The sequence below is a fragment of the Spea bombifrons genome, chromosome 4 (assembly GCF_027358695.1).
Source record: "Spea bombifrons isolate aSpeBom1 chromosome 4, aSpeBom1.2.pri, whole genome shotgun sequence".
Taxonomy (NCBI): Eukaryota; Metazoa; Chordata; class Amphibia; order Anura; family Pelobatidae; genus Spea; species Spea bombifrons.
The window spans coordinates 87,114,892-87,137,633 of record NC_071090.1 but is presented as its reverse complement, the minus strand read 5'-3'; the positions used below and the strand labels follow the sequence as shown (position 1 = coordinate 87,137,633).

Genomic DNA, 22,742 nt, shown 5'->3' with positions numbered 1-22,742 from the left:
CATTGCACTTAAAATAAAACTAGTATAAATTAATTCACCTGAATCAAATCATGAGTGTTCAGTAACTTATTTAACGTCGGCCCAGTCCTCTCACAGGTAATCAGTCTACGTGTATTTTCTTTAATTTTTTTTTTACCAAATGGTTTGTTTTAGGTTGGAATGTCACCAATACAGGTAAAATAATAACCCATTATCACGTTTTTTTTTTACATTAAGCGCACGTGGACAAATTGTATTTTTGTATTTATTTGTATTTTGCAAGTGTGTTGTGGGGATTCGCACACTAGTCCCTATAGCAGCCGGTCTTTCACAGGGCGCTGGGTTCACACATATATAAATATAGACACGCACATATACACACACACACACATTTTATATCCTAAACTTGCTTGTAACAAGGTATTTAATGCTTGTTTGCACCCTTTACCTTTGAGGACCATAAATGTTTATATGCTTTACTTAGCGTTCCCTGGTGCAGTAATCTCATGGATATTCTCCACCACCTTTATTTACAATGTCATCTGCCTAGACACACAATTAAAATGGGAATCATGCCTAGCTAAAGAGAGCTCAGTGATCACCTTAGTCTATGCTGTAGACACATATCCTTGGTGGAGTGCCTAGTCAGCAACACCACTCTACATTGACATACCAAAACGATGAGAATCTATGGATTGAGTTATTTCTATGGGTGCATTGCTTACTTGGAGAACACATGGCACCAAAATGCATCCATGAAGACCTCACCTCACAACTAACAGGACTTAAAGGATCTGCTGCTAATGTCTTGGTGCGAGATTCTGCAGCACACCTTCAGAGGTCTAGTGCAGTCCATGCATCAACAGGTCAGGGCTGTTCTGGCAGCAAAAGGGGCCTCTACACAATACTAGGCAGGTGGTCATAATGTTATGGCTGATCCGTGTGTATGTTATTTTGTTAAGTTGACATCCAAAAGTACACTATATGAACAAAAGTATTGGAACATCTTTTCTTGTAACTCAATGCCACATCAATCATGCAAAAGTAAACAGGAAAAATGCAAGTATCACAACCAAATTATAGTTTATTACAAAAACAGCTCATAAAATAATATTTTTGCTCGATCTGTAGTACATCTTAATATTATTGTTCTGTTCCACACACAACCAAACCAACACACAGGATGATTTACCACACTTACACATACTTACACCTATTTACATCCTATCACAAATGATCTGCAGTGGTCATAAAAAAAACATGACAGTACCAAAGGCAGGCTCTGCAGAATTTAAAAATATTAGGAATATACATATATATATTATACATACACTTTCTTTTTTAAAATAAATTAACCATAGAAAGCTTCCCCTGCAAATTGCTACATCTTTGAAGTCTGGAGGTGCCGATGTTCATTCCTCATGCTACGCACTGCTAAGCGCCCTTGCGATTTACAATCTTGGTCAGTAAACATAATTCAGGTGGAATATTAGTTTAACAATTAATCTTACTGAAAACTGGTTATTATTAAGGATGTAAATGAGAATCAGATGTTTACGACCTACAATGCTCCTACGCAAAAGTTGCCTTTTGAAGCGCTTTGGAATCACACATGTTCTGTACAGTCAGCTTCCCGAGGGCAGCAAACCGTATAGAAAGGATCCATTTAAGCAGTCATGTAGAAAATTGTGTTTATTCACTAAAGGAAGAGGTATGGTGTTAACGCCAACTTTACTATTCATTATAAAGGGACAGCACTAGCAGGTTTCTCCAACAGGCTGAGTCAGCCCCTGTATAATGCATAATTAAATGTGTAAGGCGCTCACTTAGTGCGCATTATACAGAGCCAGCAAAGCTCTTTCGTCATCAGAAGCTAATTGGGGTTGGCTCTTCATTACATATAGTTAAGTAAAGGTGCTGAAACATAACGCTCCTTTTAGTGAATAAATCCTACCTGTATTCAAGGCTTTTTTTTTTTTTTTTAACCGGAATAATTTGAGCTAAGTTGCTGAAAAGTTTCAAGTACCGTAGCCTCAGGTTAGGCAACTAGTTTTAGGGGATAAGCTTTTTGCGGCTATAGGTTCTGCTGACAGAACGAAAAGAGACGGCTTTACTGAAAGGAGAGTCTTCGGAGTCAGACGGCTGAAGTGCTTGCCGCTTCTGTTGAGGCGTACCTTGCTGCGCCTCAGGCTCACCGTCTACAAACGGGAAACAGAATATTAAACATTGCATGGAATATCTAACATGGGACATTCTAAAAAGGTGTTTCAAGAACTCGAATCTTTGTTTACCGAGTTTTTTTGTAAGTAAATCTTGTTCTGGGGGGTTAAAAACCAACAGTCTCGGTTAGGACACACTAGGGTGTCTAGACAGCTACAGTGGCACTTGGTTACATTTTAAGAGGCGCACCCCAAAATGAGTCCAAACATTTCTTTGGTTATAGGAGGCCTGTAGAAGGCTCTTACCTAGCGTCATCTTGCGCTTGGATAACGGTGTTTTCCCTTGGTACAGCATAGGCGACTGAGTAAGAGAGAGCAGACCGCTAGCAGATATAGAACTTTTCAGTAGGTTGTTAGGTGGCGTAAAACCTGGAAGTGGAAAACATAATTACGAAATATACCTTGACAGAAATTTAAGATGTTGAAAGCACACACAACGTTCAAAAAAAGGCTTCACCTCTTGAATTTCGATACCCAGTGATACAGGGCATGCATACGGTGTACAATTTTAATTAGATAATTCAAATTATATAGTATTATATATACACACACACACACTCTAAAACAAATGTTACATTTCCCCTGTTCATATTGTAGATTTTATTATCAAATTAGTAAAGGGACGTCGTGCGCCTCATATACCCAACATCATTTCGCTGCCGATCTGCCGATTTATACATACAAGACCTTCAGAATTCAGTTCATTATTCCATTGCCCAGCAAGCCATAACTCCTGTGTCAACTGTCCCTTTTTCCCTTGTAACTGCATGATTTAATTGTTGAAGTATTGGCATAAAGTAACAACTGCATGCCATACATCAACAAAAAAAAAACTAGTGCTATAACATTTGAGGTGCTTATCATAGTTATTGGGTTAACTGAAACATCTCACAGGTCACAGCATTTCTCATACAAGCACAAAGGCTGATATTTAGAACTTTCTTTCTTTGAGAATGTTACCTGAAATGTTGAAGACTTCATCGCAGGAGCTCCGCTGAGAAGAGTTCAGATTTGAAGACACGCTTTGGCTTGAGTGGCATTTATCTGTTCCTTCCAGGTCTTCATTTTTGTGGTGGACCAGATCATATTCTTCGTGAGCAGTGCGGGGTTTTTTTGAACACTGGTCTGAGTTATTGGGAGACAAAAATTCTAGACCTCGTTTTCTTGATTTAAGTCTATAAGTCTCCAAATCAGAATTTCCTTGCCACACTATGACAGGAGAATGTTCCTCGAGTTTAGAAACCCCTTCTAATTCAAAGTCACCCGGAGAAGGTGGTTTAGTGGTCACTTGCTCTGAAACTACAGTTTCTGGGTCTTCCACAGGTGAATGGAACGGATCTGCGTGTTCTAGGTTTTTATCCAACTTCAAAACACTGTTCACGGTAGATGCCTTTTTCCTCCTAGGCCAATTATTAATCGCATCACTGCCATTCTTATCCTTAAATTTTGGTGAAGGTGTCCACGGAACTCCGACGTCTAAGGGTGCTGGGGACGCAGCATTAGAAGAGCACCTATTCGGTGTATAAGACTGACAAATAAAGGTTTGCACACTGCCTTTCCCAGGTGTGGCATGAGAGGACAGTATGCATGATGGAGAAATACAAGTAGACTCTAACTTCATCGCATGTTTACTGCACCAGCTCTCGCTAAAAGGACTTTCATCTCCCTTTCTTTTTTTAGATGGATGTGGAGAGTCACTCCTGTTGGCTGTATCTAAATCAACTGTTGAACTGGAGTCTGTTCTTCTAAAGCGAAGTTTTGGCAACCCCGACGCTTGCATCTCTAGCTCAACCTCATAGGTTGGAACCGCCACTGGCACAATAGGTTGGTGACTTTTTGGAGTTGAGAACTTTGAAGGAATCTGTGGTGTGCCGAGACGTGCAGCAGCCTCCCTCTGTCTCCTATCAGGAGTGCGGCGTAGACCATATGGTGAACTAGACAAAGCATTACTTGCACACTTTGGTGTTGAAGGTAAGTTACTCATTAAATTACAGTCTGAGGGTTTTCTTGTAAAGAGAACCTTCATCTTTAGTTCAGAGGTTTCTGTTGGCACAACCACGGCATCCGTTATATCAATGCTTTCCTCTGTTTGAGAACTGGTAACAAAGGATCCGGAGTTTTCTGTGCTGTCTAATGAAGACATGTCTAACTTCTCACATAGTACAATAGGTTCTCCCTTACACTTGGGGGAACAAACTGTAGATAAAGTGTTTTTCAAACCCGGAGATAACATTTCTGAAGATGGCATACCTGATGGTAAAATAAATCTTTGTGTTTGGCTGGATGTCTCTCCTTGGATGTGGGCAGACACATTGCACAAAGTTTTAGGATTTCCATCAGATGTGATCGAGGAATGTCTGTCATTTGATTTTGCTAGCGGCGTGAGTGGACTTGACAGTTTCGGTGGAGTCCGATGCATTTGCTGATAGAGAAGCATTGAATTATTTCCCATAGCAGAGGCTTTGAACGGAGAATTGCCAACAATGCTTTTTGGCATGCCATTTGGAGACAAAGAACAGTTGAATGTACTAAGTTTAGCAGGAGAAAAGGGTTTGCGTTTTTGAGGAGTGCACTCTAGTACACACGGCGCTGCTGTAGGAAGGCCTCGCTCCACACATTTCTTTGGGGTAGGCGTTTGACAAACTGGAACAGCGAGTGGCTTCTGTGGGGTCCGTAAAGCATACCTACTTGGCGTGGTACACTGTGCTAGCGGTTCATTTACCCGGTAAGGTGATTTGCTAGGAGTACGTGAAACCTGTGGCATTTGGTTTGCGCGATTAGAAGGACTTGAAAGTCGTTGCCTGACATGAAGAGCAGTAACCTCCGTGTTCTTTAATGGGGAAGCAAAATTAGCCTGAGAGCTCTCTCTCGGTGGTGTTATTTCATAATTACTACAGGATCTGGAAGAGGATTTCAGAAGCATTTTAGATGGCGAGAACAACTTTCCTAAGTTTTTAGCAGCTTTTGTTCTCTCGGTTGAGGTTTTTGAGGGAGTTTTAAGCAATTTAGGAGTCCTAACAGGTGTCTTGGGGGTATGTGGAGATTTGCGAGGCAGCGTGTCCTTTTCCTGAAATTCTTTGGAAACAGTTTTGGGTTTGTTTGGAGTCCTCCTTTTAGTTTTTCCTGGAGTCTGGGTATATATAAAAAAAAAAAAAAAAAAGATAGTTATAAATTTTTTAGTCATGCTCAAATGAATTATTGTCTTACTGCATCACATCAAAAGCTCACCTGACAATTTTCACACGCTGCTTCACTGAAGAGATTCCGTGCCGCTTGTCTTGTCACAGGTGGGCTACTCACTTTCAGCACTTCTCCAAAAAGCAGCCGTTTGGGGGTTTTCACCAATGAAACAGAATTATTGCCTGTAATGATGTTAAGTCATTAAAATGTAGCTTGACAAATTAAACCAAATACAAAATAGCTGCCGTTTCCAAGATAAAATGCAAATCATTTGTAATGTAATTTTGGAAACAGTGGCTGGCATTTACCATGTTAAGAATCAGTTGTCTCTGATAGAAACTGATAGAGGGAAGATATCCAAGAACAAACATCTACAGGACTGTGCAATACCTGTTTGATCATCACCATGATGCTGTTGTGTAAATGAATGGACTCTTTCCAGATTACGAGACTTTGGCTGGGAAGCATAGAAAGACGAGTTTCTCCTTGTTAGGGCCAGCTGTTTGATGCGGGGGCTTCTTCGCAAATCAATGTCTGGTACAAAAAACAAGCTATTGTTAGTAACTCATCCAACAGCATATCCTTGCCTAAACAACAAGTAGTGCATTTTTAACAGAGATGGCTGAGCTCAAGATAGAATATAATTGTGGCCTGTTTGCAGCCATTGGGGAGTAGAGAGTGTTATCCCCTGGTGTATACAATAGTAAAAAAGGTAAAAATATCATTAAATATACTAGGGACCAAAGAATGCAGTTGAGCTGAATAAATTCTGGGAAGCCAGCAGTGATATGTTTACCTTCGGCTGCCCTGTCCGCACTGCCATCCTTCCTGCTCTGCCTTTTAAGGATGCAGGGTGCTGGGCAGAAAGGAGTTAATGGGCCTGTTGGGGAGATCAGTGATCTCCCTCTTAACAGGCTAACAGAGCAGCGTCACGGCTGTGCCTTGGACCTGCCGTCCTAGGCAGAAAACACCCGATACCCAGAGCATTTTTGAGTCCAATCATTCAGTGGGAATCCTAAAATCACAAAGCTCTAATAGTTCCTCGTTGGCAGATAGCCAAGATACAGAGGCGTTGGTCAGAATTTAAGACATGTTTTCATTATACATGCCTAATCAAACAAAAACTAAGTTTTATTAACCTCTTTTGCCGAAAACTTAGCAGGCAAGTCATGAAAAGATAGTCCGCTATCGTGGGGGCACGGAAGATGCCGACTGTTCCATGACCATGTGAAACTGTTTCCCCTGGGTCCCAAGCCCTACATGGCCCAATTTTTTTTTTAAATAAATTTATATATATAAATATAGGCCGCACCCTAAAAGTTTGGTGCTTTTTTAAAGAAAAAGTTTTGTAATAGATATGCTGCCACTCTGCACCCCCACCCCCCCGACTTACCAGAGCAGACTCCCGGGTGTCTTGCGGGGACGGAGGGGGACATCTAACGCAATATGCGTATACAACTTCCGGTGCCGGCACTCAGAGGAAGTAAAACACATCGTGCGGACGTTCACCGACTGCGGCGATGCGTGTAAACAACCTCCGCTGCCGGCACGATGTGCTTTAACAAACTCCCCTCATGGGAATTCCCAGCAAGGGAGATTGTTAAAGCACATCGTGCAGACGTGCCGGCAGCGGAGGTTGTTTACGTGCGTATCGCTGCAGCCGGTGAACGTCCGCGCGATGGGCTTAGACAATCTCCCGTGCCGACACTCCCCCCGTGGAAAGTGCCGTTAGGGGAGGCTGTCTGAGCGTATCAGAGAGTAGGATAAGGGTCCCCTGCGCCGCTGTATCCTAACCCTGCTGCCTGCCCGCCGCCCGGAACTGCATGTACCGGGCATCGGGCGCTAGACGCCGAATATAGGCCGCACCCCCACTTTAAAGACTTAAAACGGGGGAAAAAAAGTACGGCCTATATTCAGGCCAATACGGTGTGTGTATATATAAATATATATATTATATACACATACACACATGTACAGTCTTGTGAAAACGAAAGTGTACCCCTCTGAAATTTAAGGTTTTAAATACCAGGAGATAAATCATGTTCCTTATGTCTAAACAGTGGTGGTGGGTGATGATTTGGGCTTGTTTTGCAGCCACAGGACCTGGGAACCTTACAGTCAGAGTCGACCATGAACTCCTCTGTATACCAAAAGTATTCTAGAATCAAATGTGAGGCCATGCGTCCAACGGTCAAAGCTTGGCCGAAAGTGTGCCATGCAACAGGACGATGCAAACAGCAGCAAATCTACAGCGGAATGGCTGAAAAGGAAAAGAATCAAGGTGTTCCAATGGCCCAAATTTGAGGCATCAACCTGATTAAAAAGCTGTGGCGGGACCTTAAGAGAGCCGTGCATACACAAATGCCAGCAAACCTCAATGAAATGAAGCAACTTTGTAAAGACTAGACAGCCAAAATTCCTCCACAACGATGCGAGGGACATACAGAAAACGATTACTTCAAGTTATTGCTGCTAAAGGTGGTTCTACAAGCTATTGAATCATAAGGTGTAGTTTTCCACATAGCTTCTCCATTTTTACTTTATTTTTGTTGAATAAATGACAGTGTAATATGTCATGTGTTGTCATCCATCTGAGGTTGTATTTACCTAACTTTACGACCTGCTAAGAAACTGATTGTTGTGCCCTGATATGTAAAACCATTGAATTAATTCTATTTCATGCGACTGTGTGTATATTTATTTTGATGAGATTTATATAGGTACGCTTAATTAGGAAATAATAGTTGAAGAAAAAAAACATCAAAAACATGAAAATTGTTCTTGTCTGTAGCATAAATAGCTCTGGCTCTTAAGAGGTTAAAGGATGACACATTTGAAATATTCAGTTGCACCATAATCGCACGATAATGGGCATACTAAGTAGACAGACAAAACAAATAGTTCTTAATTGATAAGGATTACCAAAATAACATTTGGGGACAAAAAAAAAAAAAAAACTTAGTACGACTATTAAAGTAAGAATCACATTGACGGAGTGATTTCCCTAAGGATGCACATTAAGCTATATGTACAGAGTAGATCTACTGAAAATGAGTTGTTAAATCATTCACAACTTACTTCTTATTTCTTTCTCAGGGGATTCTTCCACAATGCTGATGTCAGATGTAGCCTCCGAAAGCCTGGAAGCAGAGTACTTAGATCAGAAAACAATACAGGTCGGGTGTAAAAGGTGGTTCTGGTATAAAGTTTCAGAAGTTGATCGTTGTCTGGAGAATGTTTTTTTTTTTCTTTTTACACCTCAGGTGCCACCATGGGCAGACCCCCCCCCCACCTGCCACAATACACTGCAGGATGAGAGTACTTTTCATTTTTGAACCAGAATCACTCGACACCCCTCAATGAACACGGATGTCAGCCATTTTACATAAACTTAATGCCGATTTAAGTTACAAAACCATGTAATTATGAATATTAAATATGATAGGACAACAAGACAGTTGTAAAAGTATTTTATATTAAAATAAAAAAATTCTACATAACAAAAGCAATGCATAACGCTCACCGTCCTTTAATCTGCTTATGAAGAAGTCTATTTGACGTTTGCTTACGAACCGGTGTCTCTGACACTTTCTTAGTAAGTAATTTATAATGATCTAAATGGGGGACAAACAAAAAGGAGATTAAAATATAATTTTGTTAACAGTTTTTACTATTTTACAAATGTGAAATTGCTGAAAGAGAAAAAGAGGGGTATTTGTACACCTACCAAACCACAGGTTTTAAAAAAAAGTTACACATTTTATCCAAAATTACCTTTTGTGCCATCATGTGACTTGCTGCGTTTGTGTTTCAGGTCCTCTACTGCCGATACAGATTGGCTTCTTGGCAATTTATTGCTTTTCTTTGTTGGGGATTGGTTCTGCTGTACAAATAAATTCCTCCTCACTTTTGTTGCTTTCAATGAAAGAAATAAATATAAATGTTTAAATGCATATTTGTTAACATATTTATATTACATTAAAAATGTTATTCAGTCTTAAAATGCATTTTTTGAGGAAAATGTGTAAAATATAGAATAATTAGATTAAAATATTAGAAACATACATTTAGATTCAATATTATTGAACACTAAATATAACGGTCATTAGTTCACAGCCCGAAATTACTAAAATAGAGTGGCCCACTAAAGGGATTTTTGTTAACTCCACATACAGTACTGTGCAAAGGTTTTAGGCAAGTGTGGAACAAATGTAAAATAAGAATGCTTTCGAAGACATGTTAATACCATAATGTAAAGTGATTGAACATGAATATGGTGTGATCACCCTTTGCCTCCCAAACAGCATCAATTCTTCTATTGATGCTGCACACAATTTAAGGAACGTGGCAGGTAGAAACATGGCAGACATCTTTAAGAACCAAAGACAGTTCTGTCGATTTAGCCAACCTCAGTTGCTCCCGGCTCTCTTCATGTAATCCCAGACAGATTCAATGAGGGTTCTGTGGGGGCCATAGCATCACTTACAGGACTCCTTGTTCTTCTTTATGCTGAAGATAGTTCTTAATGACTTTGGCTACAGAATAAATTTAGGGCCAGTCAGATGCCTCCCTGATGGTATTGCATGATGGATAAGTATCTGCCTGTACTTTTCAGGTTTGAGACCATTATTTATGACCAAATCCCCAACTTCAATTGCAAAAATGCAGCCTCAAACTTGCAAGGAAACTCAACCATGCTTCACTGGTGCCTGCAAACACTCAAACTGCCTTCTGCTACAGCTAAATATTTTACATTCACTCATCAGTCCAGAGCAGTAAAATGACAGCAGGTGCTCTTGACCAATGAGTCAAACTTTTAGTGAATAGTTGAGTCACTTGCACTTGTTTCCTTGTATTTGAAGACATGGTTTTTTAGAAGCAAGTCTTCTATAAAGGCCACTTCTGATCAGACTTCTCCAGACAGCAGGCGAGTGTTCCAGGGTCCCACTTTGCATTTTGTTAAATTATTAATATAAAAGACTATTAACATGTCAATTTGCAGAGTTTTCTTACATTACAACATTTTTCCACATACGTCAAATGTTTGCATAGTACCATATTCACTGCAACCATATTACACCATAACACAGCTTTATGTTATAATAAAAAATTTGTTGGCAATACAGTTGTGTTCTTGTTAGGTCAAAACCAGGCTAGAAGCTCCCTAAAAGTGAATATACATAAACAGCTCAAAATACATTACATACCTTCTGCATCTTTCTGTGGCTGGACTGAAGGAGGCATCTTTAATTTCTCAACCATAACAATAGGATTATTTTGTAAATTCTCCTGGAAACAAGCAAAGTTTGGGAGGGGATGGAGTCAGCTTGAGGGATAAACAGACTCACAAGACAAAGACAAGTAACAGCACTACATTCTCTTTCCAAAACATTTAGAGTCACATCTGGATTACATTTGGTGAAATCTGCTTTGTTGTCAGTGTGTTTGTGACAGTAGTGCAGGCTGGTAAAATTATATACCTGTCTTTTTGTGCAACAAGAGAGGGGAAAGAAATAGACATTTTACCTTATTCATCTGTTTCTTGGGAACTTCAATCTGTCGCATACTTTGGGAGGGTTCTGCTATGCTCCTGTGTCTTGTCATTGTGCTTGTCCTTTAGAAAAACAGATCTACATGTAACAAGTGCAAAAAAGGCAATACTATCGTGCCAATAATACAATAAAGTATTTTAGCATTAATAACTAAAAAGTTCTGCATCTAAAATCACTAGCTAAGAGACCTACCACTGGATACAAGACACAAAGTGATCAATTGTTCTTTGCCAAATTCCTACCTGTTGCCTTTTGCCTGTGATGTGTTCAGAGAAAGAATTGAGCACCAATACAGATTAGAAATCTCTTTAAATTGCATCTGAAATTAGTTTATATAAGAGACACACCATTTTTCAATTCTGCAGCTGAAACTGCTCTTCACATATGTACCATCATTAATAAGGAAGCCAAAAAATTTGTTTTTATACAAAAAGTACCTCCTTTTCTTGGCAGATCTTGTGCGCAGATCTTCAAGCTGTTCTTCCTCTGTACCTAGCTGAGCCACGCTTGGAACCCTGGAGATGGACGGCTGTGAATATGCAGGTGTTGCTCCTTCTTGAATAACAGAATCATCACCATCTGCAGGAAGTACCAAGGCCAGATCCTCTGGAATTTGGGTCCCAAGACTAAAATAGATGTCTGCCAGGATTTTAGGTATTGTTGCTATATATCTGAAATTTCAAGAATAAGACAAGCATGAAAACTAAACCAAAAAGTCCAGGCAATATGTAAAAGTTATTAATATCTGGAACTTCCACGTTTACATTTATTTTAGGTGTGATTTTGCCCATTGACACAACATTAAATGTACACCCTAGTATCTTAAGCAAATAAGCCTTAGATCTGCCATTTCGTTCTCTTAAAAAGGTTCATTCATATTCAAACTCAATATATATCAGTACATGCATTTGTGCCACATGACAAATTATGAACAAAGGAAATGTACATGACTCATTATTCTCACTTTTTATATGGGGTATTAGAGTCATTTGTCCAGGCATTGCCAACAAGTTCCACCTTACTTTCTTTGAACTATTTACGTACCACTAGCATTTCTGTAAACATTGTTGTAATTAGAAACTAGTTCATTTTAAATCTGTATATTGGAGATTTACTACCCTTGACATACACTGGTTGAACATGTAGACAATTGGAAAAAAATACATACTCTGGAAGGACATTTTCATCTAAAAAATTAGTGAGAAACGATGGATCTTCTGTTAGAGAGATAATACGCAACATATCTGTTATCTGGAAGGAAAAAAGTGAAAACAATTTGATCATGGAACAATAGTGCAAACAATAGTGCAAATAGTATCAAACAGCACCATCCCAAACGCTTTTGGTAGAATAGTAAATTTCACCTCTCACTCTAAATCGACCGATGTATAACTCCAAGAGATAATATTAAGTCAGAGCAGTGTCTAAACAGTAAGACATCAGAGACCGGGCCTTTTAATTAAACCTCTTAAATAGTGTGACTTTTGTAGGGTGTACATTTCAATCATAAAAGATGAATTAACTCTTAAGAAGCCTACACAATAAAATGTCAAAATATTACAAAAATGTTTTCTTGCTCTATTAAATTATATCGGACGGGTTTTTTTCCCTAATGTCTCTTATAACCTGCTTGAAGGTAGCCTTGAACAGTTTTACAGCTCTTAGTAAGCGGATCCTATATATTCATTTTACGTATAACATTGTTTTTAGGAAAGCATATTGGAGAACACACTTGACAGAACTTACCTCCTCAACTGTTTGTTCCAACTCATCTGTGTTTGACTGCACAACTGGACACTGAACACACATTTCCAACCTTAAAAACACTTGAACCTGGCATCTAAAACAAAACAAAAAGATAAGAAAATAGGAAACACAGCACTTTAAAAGTCTTTTATCAGTTAATGGGAACATAATATATAAAACATACTCTCTAAGTTTAGTTTCTTTTCTCTGGTTACTTCCATATGATTGCCTGATGGCTTTGCTGGTCTTTAGAAGGTTTCTGATTTTGCCAGCATCAACCTGCAAGTACAATAAGGCCAATTAAAAGATGCCAAAGATTATAAAAAAGCTAAATAATGTTTACAAAATGATTCACCTCTGTCTGTTTGCTATTGCTTGTTTTCAAGAATGAATTTATGTTAGATATTGCATTTCTGGCCCAAGTTAGCAATCCATCATCCTCTACAGATAGTGTCTTTTCATACTCTTCCTTTAGTATAGAAAATAACTCCTCTTCGGTTTTGAAACCTATAACGTAAATTCAAACAAAGGTTTTCATAGCAACTCTACAATAAAATTAGCACAATACACAATACAACAAAATAGAGGATACATATAACTCTCCAGACCCTCTTGAGAACTTTGAGCTCCCCCTGAAGATTGACTAAAGGTTCTGCAGCCAAACATTCAGGTCAATGGAGCCCAGCTCACTAATTACTATGTGACCAGTGAAATAAAAAAAATATTAAAATAGTTAATGTAATTAGATTTAAAAATAAAAAAGACCCCTGTGACATCACCATGACATCATAAGCAAAACCACCCAGTTTAAAGAAAATGTAAAGAAAAGAAAAATGTTTATGAGCAAGCCCTAAAATTGGTGAAACTTCCTGGCATGAAGAGTTAAAATACCAGCATTTGAAATATCCCGGGATGTCTAGTTTTCAAACATACATGGCTTGATGGGGTAAGTTGAACTGACTGGTTTTGAGGAAGAGAAAAAAAATAAATTTGAAATAGCAATATGCTACTTGTACTTATTTCCCTATAAAACACTGGGTGGTACTAAAATCAGGACAAATAGAATCTGTTTAGTAGATGAGTAAAAGGTTTTTCAGATAAAAATGCTTTTACGTTTTTCACCATATTTTATATAATTTTTTTTTATAGTAAATTAGGTGATACAATCAAAATAGTGGTATCTAAAGAAAGTCCTTATCTTGAAGGTTTTTTTTTTGGCAAGTGACAGAAGAAAATTACAGCTTAAACAGGAGCATTACAAAAATGTTATGAGCCATTGTCACATAGGGGTTAAGAATGTTTATAGAGCAGCATTTACTGTATGTGATTAAATAAGAAAAATGTACCATTGAGCTTCAGGGACTTTGTTTTTTCTTCTTGCTTGTCTGATGATCTTCTTTTTGCCTGGGAATTCTTTTCATTGGGTACAAGTAGTACACTGTCTGGTTGGGATTTCTGAGCCTTCACATTCAGCCGAGCAGCATTAAGCATCTGCAGAGAGCGTGGCATAGTTTTCATCTTTTGCCTCACTGGAGTACGGGGAAGACCTAAAAAAAAAATAAAGTTTAGCTGTGTACATTGTCCCAATATATTGGTGGTCGGGAATAATAATTAATAATAATAATAAAGACTGCTTTCATCACCATATCAACTGATGGAACATTGAATCAATTACTTGTACAATATACGTTCACCAATCAATGTAAGATAGATAGCACGGTTTTAAAAGTTGGCGAGCACTGCCTTGTATCTTATTTTTTTGTATGTGTCAAATTTCACAACTTAATGCAAACTGTTGTCCTTGATCTAAGTTTGAAAGTGCGATCATGTTAGAATTGTAAGTCGTTAAGGAGACATTCCTAATGAGCAAACAGATGTCTGGACATTTGATCCAACAGGGAAAAACAGGTGAACATTCAGCAAAAATGCGTTTTTTTTTCACAACAACACTAATTTGGACAAGCTAGACCAGCTGCAGTGTGCGCTCGTTAACAAAAAGATACTTTTTAGTCATCGCAGATTTGGTAATCTTTGATGTTTCTAAATGCTTGTGGTGATCTCATTTCAACTTATGAGAAAGGCATCTAACTTTTTTTTTCTTTAAATCCCTCTCGAATCCTAGAAAAGCAATAATAAAGCAACATATGTATGCATTACCATGACAAACAAAAACTCTTAAGCAAAGGTGCTTTGACTCCTAGAAATACATCTGACATAACATAATTAACATTATGCTAGAAGTTGCCATTATAACCATGAAAATAATAATTTCATACAGATTTTTAAAAGAATAAAAAACCTACAAGTAAAAGACAGCTATCAAGTATTAACCAGAGGAAGGAAATTTACGTTTCTTGTGGTTTTCTCCTTGTTTTGTGTTTCCAGACTCGTCACAGGATTTCTTCTGATAATACTCTGACAAACAATGTGTTATCTCCTGGTCACATTTCAACTGTTCATCCTCCGTAAAGGAGGCCGCATTTATTAACCTGAAACCAATTAAGAAACAAAACGTGTTAATGTATATTTGCTGTGGACAGCTGCAAACTTTAGTAAAAAAAAAAAAAAAAAAAAAAAAAGTAGAGATGTTTTCTTATCAAATGTATAGAAAGTTCCCGGACTGTTCTCCACAAAGTTAATGCAAAACATCAGCACTGGGTAATGTGCTTTGAAAGTGTGTAATGAATACAAGGGTGACTTTTGCAAGTTATAGAGTGACTGCTTACATCAGCCTTTGTTTAGGAAGCACAAAATTGGGCAGGAGCAGCCATAAATATGCCCCCCCCCCCACACACACAAACTAAATGTATAAGAGAAAAAAATAGGTTTCTACTTGGAAACAGAGGCATTACCGATTACTGGACCATTATTTTTACCTAAACGATTCCATTAGGTTAGTGCTAGCACCAGAGGTCCCACATAATGTGTACCACTTTTCAACAAATGATGAAGTCCAATGACTACTTTGAGATAGTTCTTGAGTAACCCATTCTGGCATTGAAATATCTGAAAATGCACAAAACACAATAAGTACATACATTATTCATACACATACACTACATAAATATCCATATAAGTGTATGGCGGTGCTGTCAGGACGGCCTCCATATTTAAAGGGTTCTACAATGTCATAACGCATTTAAATAATAGTATTTTTCAAAGTATACGTGGAAAGCTTATTTAAAAAAAAATGTTAGAACAAGAGGTTATGACAAAAGCAGAGTGTCTGAGGCTTGGAAATAATGTAAGGTGGCAGATACATGGAACAGCCTCCCAGCAGAAGTGGAAGATATTGATACAGTGAGGGAATTTAAACATGCACAGGATACAAATAGGGCTCAGACCAAGGACTAATTAGGGTTCATAAAGTTTTACAGTAGAAAACGGGCCGACTATGCGGGCTGAATGGTTCTAGTCTGAAGTCAAATCATGTTTCTATTTAGAAGCAACTTGGACTTGATCTTTAAAAGCTAATATTCCTCAAGGAACTAAACCCAGAGTACTACTCACATTAAGCAAGCATTTATATAATTCACACAGTTATAAACTAATAAGAACATGCCACTAAGGAAGAACATGTAAAGAGCTAGCTTGTTTTTATTATAATCATCTTCTCTATGCAGAAAATTTGAAATGGTGTTTTTAATTTTTCATTTTTGATACGTGCAATAGAAGTAAATACAATCGTTATTAAAAATAAACATGGCACATGCACATCTTCAATGGAAAATATACTCATCAGATTAGTGGAACATGTCAAGGTGTTTTTTTTGTTTTAAATCCATAATGGGCTTACCAGATGGTGACTCTACATCAGCTGTACAGATATTTAAAACATTTCTTAAAATGTCAGAGAGGTCAATAGATATTCCTTCACAAGCTTCATTAAGTGATCCATGTACACGTAATCCTTCCAAACCATCAGCTTTTGCACTACATATCACATTAAGAACGGCAGCACTTTCTGAAACAGGGGTAAGAATCCCAGTGCTTGCACACAGGTCCTCTTCTGTAAATACATCAGCAACCTTTAAACAAAAGAAAATACATTATAGAAGAAAACATTTGGACATTCTTTCCAAACCTGATAGAAATAGCAACAATATAATTTACCACGTGTAGTCCCCGGGATAACAGGGCTTGTAGGAGCTGCTGAAAGAGGTTGTGAGTTACATCTTTGTTTGGATTCTGAAGCATCCAAGTCTCCACAGTGAGCAAACCAGCCTGATTCTGGCTCCAGTGTTGCAAAACACCCTTCAGTTTTATGTGCATTAAACAATTTGATTGGTTTTGGTTCATTGAAATGGGTTCCAACGTCACAGGACATTCCCACTCTTCATTTGTTCCTGAAATACAAAATTACCATTAACATAACAAATAGACAGTAATTCAAAACCAAGATAATTATACTAATCTTAGTTGTAAAAAAAAAATAAAAAAGAGAATGAGGCATTCCAGTTACAGGTAAAGCGAGCTGTGACTGAGAAGAAACTGCCCATACGGATAGTTTTATATAGCATTTAGATACTGGTTATATAGGGCCTAACATGAGTAACTGGCAGACATATTGGAACCTTGTAGAGGACGCTACTAGGTTTCATTATTATATTCCAATTATCTAAACTGTGGCATTACTTTTGCCCAATTCTAGCAACATGAGCTGTTTTGGCTAAATAGGAGTCATGTACCCACCTACCCAAGATGCTCTGCTATTTGAAAAGCTAGTTCTCTCAGCTTGGAAGCCTCTTGGATATTGACACAAAGCACACGTCACATGTGACACAGCATGTGATATAATCACGTAAATACCGACGACGCAAGCAGCATCAAGTATCCCAAGGCCAGTTATCTATTGTCTCAAACAGCAAAACGCATCTATGTGTGACAACACAGCATCAGGGTATCCGGCAACAAACCTATTTGAGGGAAGGACTGAGACAGAATGAGCTGATACGGTTAATAGAGACACAACAACAGTGGAAGTATCAACAAACAGTATCAGCTTGTTCTGTTTCAGTCCCTCAGCTAAACAGGTTTGTGGGTTTTTCTCACTTTACAGATACATTTTGCTATTTTTTTCTTAAACATGTGGTTTGTATAAGAATGATACATGCCATTTGTGTTTACATAATTACATTGCGTCATGTGATTGTAATCGGTGCCACGTTCTGATGTTCAAGAGGCTTCCATGTTGGGAAAACATGGTGGTCAAATAGCAGCAGATCATGGGTAGGCAAGCAATTGTAAGAAATGTAATTAAAAAAGAGTAACTATTTATGCGGTTTTGCAGCAAACATACACTTTTTTCTTTCTACGGACAATAAAAGCATGTTGGGATGTCCTCTGTATGGAATAGATCACTTAGGGTGACAGGTGACTATTAGTTTAATGTAAAATCTTATTCCACTTTTTTCCTAGGAAACAATTGATTAGTTTACATTAACTTAACCTTTTGCGTGGGGAAATGTGTTAACACGCATGATGGTCTCTACTTAAGTCACAATTTATTCTGCTAAAAAAAAAAATTACCTGGTGTTATGAAGAACACAATGCCATCTTGCTGTGGAAACCTTAACCGATGATCAGGTTCATCACATATCACATAACTCAAGACCGAATCAAAAGGGACGCTAAGACTTGCATCTGAAGTAGAACTATAGGGAAATAGCTGACTCGATGACAGTAGTAAAGACTCGGATGGTACAATCCTTCCCCCAACAAATTGCATGACTTCCACCATTGTCAGATATCCAGAATGTTCACAAGAACTCCAAAGCTACAAGGTGATGGAGGAAAACAAAGTACTTATCATACCGTATAATATAACTACAATATACCATATAATAAAACAAGGCACTTATTACATAGAAGATCAACTACAACCTCTACATTTACAAATGTAATACCTTTTTACCTTTAAATCACACACATAATAGATATTACACATACACATTTTATTAAGCAATAATTCTCTGACTACATTTTTATGCTTCATATATGGTTTGAAACCCACCCCCCTCAACCATCTAGACAGAACTTCACCATAAACAAGTGTGCTTCTAAGTTCTGCTAGTCATGTGATAACCGTATATATGCATAGCTACTAGCATTGTCAACCCAGGACAGCAATCGGCATTAAGCAAACCCGGTCAATCCTGAATATATGATGAGACCGAGGACTAATTAAGGTCTTTCCATCGGGAAACCGAGGAGACCAGATGGGCTGAATCGTTCCCAAATTCTATGTTTCTGTTGTGTAGTCCATGATTACAAAACACAAACTACGCTTCTATACATCAACTCTGCACCACTGTTGTAAAGGTGGAGTAATCACTATAGCAACCAAGTGACTAGTCATGCTGATTACGCCACATTTTAGCTCCTTGCTCATATAGTATGACTTATTTCTTCACCTCGGTCCAGTCCAGAGTGTCCAGCCAGTACAGGGTGACCCTCCTGTTGGAAACAATGCTCTGCAGACCCCTGGGCAGGAGTTTCTCAATGACTTGCTGAGACCCGACGTCCCCAGAGCCAGCTATGAATTGGCTAAGCTGTGCAGCGGAGTGGGGGCAAGGGGAGAGGAGGAACACGGCGTTTCTACAGCTCCAGGCAGCCAGGTTTCCAGTAGGTGACTCAGCCTTTAAAGGTTCGTCCGCCGTCATGCCTCGACCACCTCTGCGTGTCTTTATTAAAGCGGGTTTAGTTGGGGAACAGATGTCTGGTCTGTCCCACTGGAAATCCGACACGGTCTCCATCAAAGCGCCCTGGGTATGCACGGCCCGGGAGGTTTGAGTACTCGAGGCCCGGCTGCTCCTGGCCCGTTCCCAACAGGCCTCGAGCTCTTCTTCAAACTCATCCCAGCTGCGGGGACCCAATTCACGCAAATCGGAACGGCGCGGAGGCCTACAGCGACCCCCTTGTGAGTTCAGAAAGCGGTAACTCCAGCGGACCTGTCCCAGGCCTGCCCGGCAGGTGAGGAAATTGAGCAGCTTGAGAGACAGAAGCCGGACTCTGTCTTTGAGAGAACAGTCCGCAGTATCTACCAGCAGCACCACGTTATGCGAGGGCGCCATACCGGTTCCGACACTAACTGGCGGCCTAGTATCCCTATATCTTTACCACTGCCGTCTCTACAGTCTCCGCCATCTTTCCTCAAACACAGTCAGCTATCAAACCAGCCGCGCATTACCCCGACGTAAACTACTATTGGCCGTGCGGAAGTCATTCGTACAATCTGATTGGCTATCTGAACAGAGAGGGGTGGAGATATTTTGCAGCGCATACATACATAATACAGCACTTCGGTAGTGGACGGCTATTGGTCCAAATGACTGACAATCTCAGAACTGACATTTTGCTTCGCTTCTATTTGCTGCTGCTCCTATTTAAAAATTTAAATGGTAAATAGGAAGAGGTAGGCTGTAGCTGCAGCTTTCTACCATAAAATGTCCTGGGCAGAAACATGACTTTTTAATGCATTTATAAGAGATAAATAAGTTTGTCTAAAGTGGAGTCGTACTAATTATAATTACAACTCTCACTGCTATAAACAAAAGGGTTCTAATCGAAAGAGAGGACCCAGCTTTTCTATCTTGTTAATTCCATCAGACTGCATTGCCATAATAGCCTCATTAGTTTCTTTAAGTTAAACGTTTTTCACAAATTATAAGGGAAATTATAAAATGTCAGTGTTTACATGCATCCCTTATGACCTGTCATCAGCCCCTCAAAAAAGTCCCTGTAACGATTGGTTTCAATGGAATCATACATTTGCAACATTGTTTGATTTTTATTGAAAAAAGATTGAAAATAGTTAATGGAAAGAAAAAGAACCCCACCATGCCATGTAATGCTCAAAGAAGAGAACCAAAAAGAACTAAAATACAACAAAATTGAAAAATTAAAGAGAAGGAAAATGCTGATGACTAGGTGGGACATGCCACAAACTTTCACTAAAACCAGATCTTCTCATATGTTGGTGGAATGTGAGAAATCCCTGAAGTTGTGGGTTCTTGATTAGTGTATGATTAATGAGACTCCATGTCAAACCATAAAATTTCACACATACACTCACTGGCCACCTTTAACTTCTGAACTGCCTTTGTTCTTCGTGGCCTACTTTCTACAAGGTGCTGGAAACATTCGTCAGAGATTTTGGTACATATGGACATGATGGCATCACGCAGTTGCTGCACATCAATGATGCGAATCTCCCGTTCTACCACATCCCAAAGATGCTCTATTGGAGTGAGATCTGGTGACTGTGGAGGCCATTGGAGTACAGTGAACTCATGGTCAAGTTCAAGAAACCAGTTTGGGATGAAGTGAGCTTTGTGACATGGTGCATTATCCCGCTGGATGTAGCCATCAGAAAATGGGTACACTATGATCATAAAGGGATGGACATGGTCAGAAACAATACTCAGGTAGGCTGTCACATTTAAAGGATGCTTAATTGGTACTAGGGGGCCCAAAGTGTGCCAAGAAAATGTCCCCCACACCATTACACCACTATTGATACAAGGCAGGATGGATCCATGCCTTCATGTTGTTCACACCAAGGTCTGACCCTGCCATTTGATTGTGGCAGCTGGAATTGAGACTCATCAGACCATCCAACGTTCTTTCAGTCTTCCATTGTCCAATTTTGGTGAGCCTGTGCGAATTGTAGCCTCAGTTTCCTGTTGTTACCTGACAAGAGTGGCCCCTGGTGTGGTCTTCTGCTGCTGTAGCCCATCGGCTTCAAGGTTCGACGTGTTGTGCATTCAGAGATGTATCCTGCATACCTTGGTAATACTGATTGTTTATTTTAGTTACTGTTTCCTTTCTGTCATCTCAAACCAGTCTGCCCATTTTCCTCTGACATTTTCATCCACACAACTGCCATTCGCTGGATATTTTCTCTTTTTCGGACCATTCTTTGTAAACCCTAGAGATGGCTGTGTGTGGAAATCCCAGTTTCTGAAATAAACAGACCAGCCCGCTTGGCACCAACAACCATGCCACGTTCAAAGTCACTTCAATCCCCTTTCTCCCCCATTCTGATGCTTGGTTTGAACTTCAGCAAGCTGACTTGACTACGTCTACATGGCTAAATGCATTGCGTTTCTGATGTGTGATTGACTGATTAGGAATTTGTGTTAACAAGCAATTGAACAGGTGTACCTAATAAAGTGGCCAGTGACTGCATATCAATCAGGTAACTTCCAAGAAATATCAATGATTTAAAAATGCTTCTGTACAGCACCAGGGAAACAATTTTGGGGGCACAGGCCACCTTCCATTTAAGTGCCAATTTTCCTAAGTGCCACTGATTTGGGGTTTACCAAGGGAGTTCAACAAGGAAGGACACTACTTGTGTCCTCTACTATCTATTAGTAGAACAGTTATTGTCGGGTGAGCGCTGCTCCTCCGGTTCTCCGGGTCTTGACACGAATCCTCTGGGTCGCGGGAGTGGGGTCTTGACACGCCCCAGACATTTTTTATTTTAAATGGGGGTGTTTCCCGCTGCTGTCAGAGGGAACGCCCCCGACGTCAGCGGGACTGCCCACCAACGTCAGCGTGCAGTCCTGGCCGTGTCCCGCAAGGGAAGGCTCCTGATAGCTGGAGCCGAGAAGTTCCCAGGTATGGTTATCTCTCTCCAGTCACCAGCACCCCCACACTATGTCTGTATTGATCCCTCATTACTTTCTTCTCCCCTTCTCTCATCCCAAGCACTTTTCAACTTCACCTCCTCCCCCACCACCTCCCCTCACTCCCAGCCATCTCTCCGCTCACACAAGTCCTATTCCCACCTGCTCTCACTCTTTTAGCAGCAGATATTTCGCCAAATCCTGGCCCTCCTTTGGTATTCTCTTCCCCATCCTCTCATTCCAGAAACTTCAATAATCTTGTCCACATACCATGCTGCTCCTCCTACCCCCCTTTTACCTTTGCACTCTTGAATGCACGTAACAAACGAACAGCTTTACAGGACCACTTTACCTCTAGTTCCCTGCACCTTCTCGCTCTAACCGAAACCTGGCTAACCTCTTGTAACACCGATTCTCCTGCTGCTCTCTCCTAT

At 39.6% G+C, this 22,742-nt stretch overlaps 1 protein-coding gene across 1 annotated transcript; it reads right to left on the bottom strand.

Moving 5' to 3' along the window:
• Positions 1-1,964: 1,964 nt before the first annotated feature.
• TICRR (TOPBP1 interacting checkpoint and replication regulator) lies at positions 1,965-19,843 on the bottom strand. The gene is made up of 22 exons (XM_053464123.1): positions 19,090-19,843; positions 18,206-18,452; positions 16,790-17,022; positions 16,473-16,704; positions 15,553-15,682; positions 15,026-15,165; positions 14,023-14,223; positions 13,032-13,183; positions 12,861-12,955; positions 12,677-12,770; positions 12,099-12,181; positions 11,368-11,601; positions 10,905-10,992; positions 10,586-10,667; positions 9,153-9,293; positions 8,902-8,992; positions 8,457-8,518; positions 5,769-5,912; positions 5,427-5,560; positions 3,159-5,328; positions 2,445-2,567; positions 1,965-2,177 (listed from the first exon to the last, which is right to left on the bottom strand). Exons 1-22 carry the CDS (start codon positions 19,747-19,749, stop codon positions 2,032-2,034), a joined length of 5,682 nt encoding a protein of 1,893 aa, XP_053320098.1. The 5' UTR covers positions 19,750-19,843; the 3' UTR covers positions 1,965-2,031.
• Positions 19,844-22,742: the final 2,899 nt, after the last annotated feature.

Coding starts and splice junctions, on each gene's coding strand:
- TICRR (XM_053464123.1), bottom strand. CDS start 19,749: ATGGCGCCCTCGCATAACGTGGTGCTGCTGGTAGATACTGCGGACTGT. Junction 5,561..5,768: donor TCATGGTGATGATCAAACAG/GTATTGCACAGT, acceptor ACATCATTACAG/GCAATAATTCTGTTTCATTG. Junction 5,329..5,426: donor CAGCGTGTGAAAATTGTCAG/GTGAGCTTTTGA, acceptor ATATATACCCAG/ACTCCAGGAAAAACTAAAAG.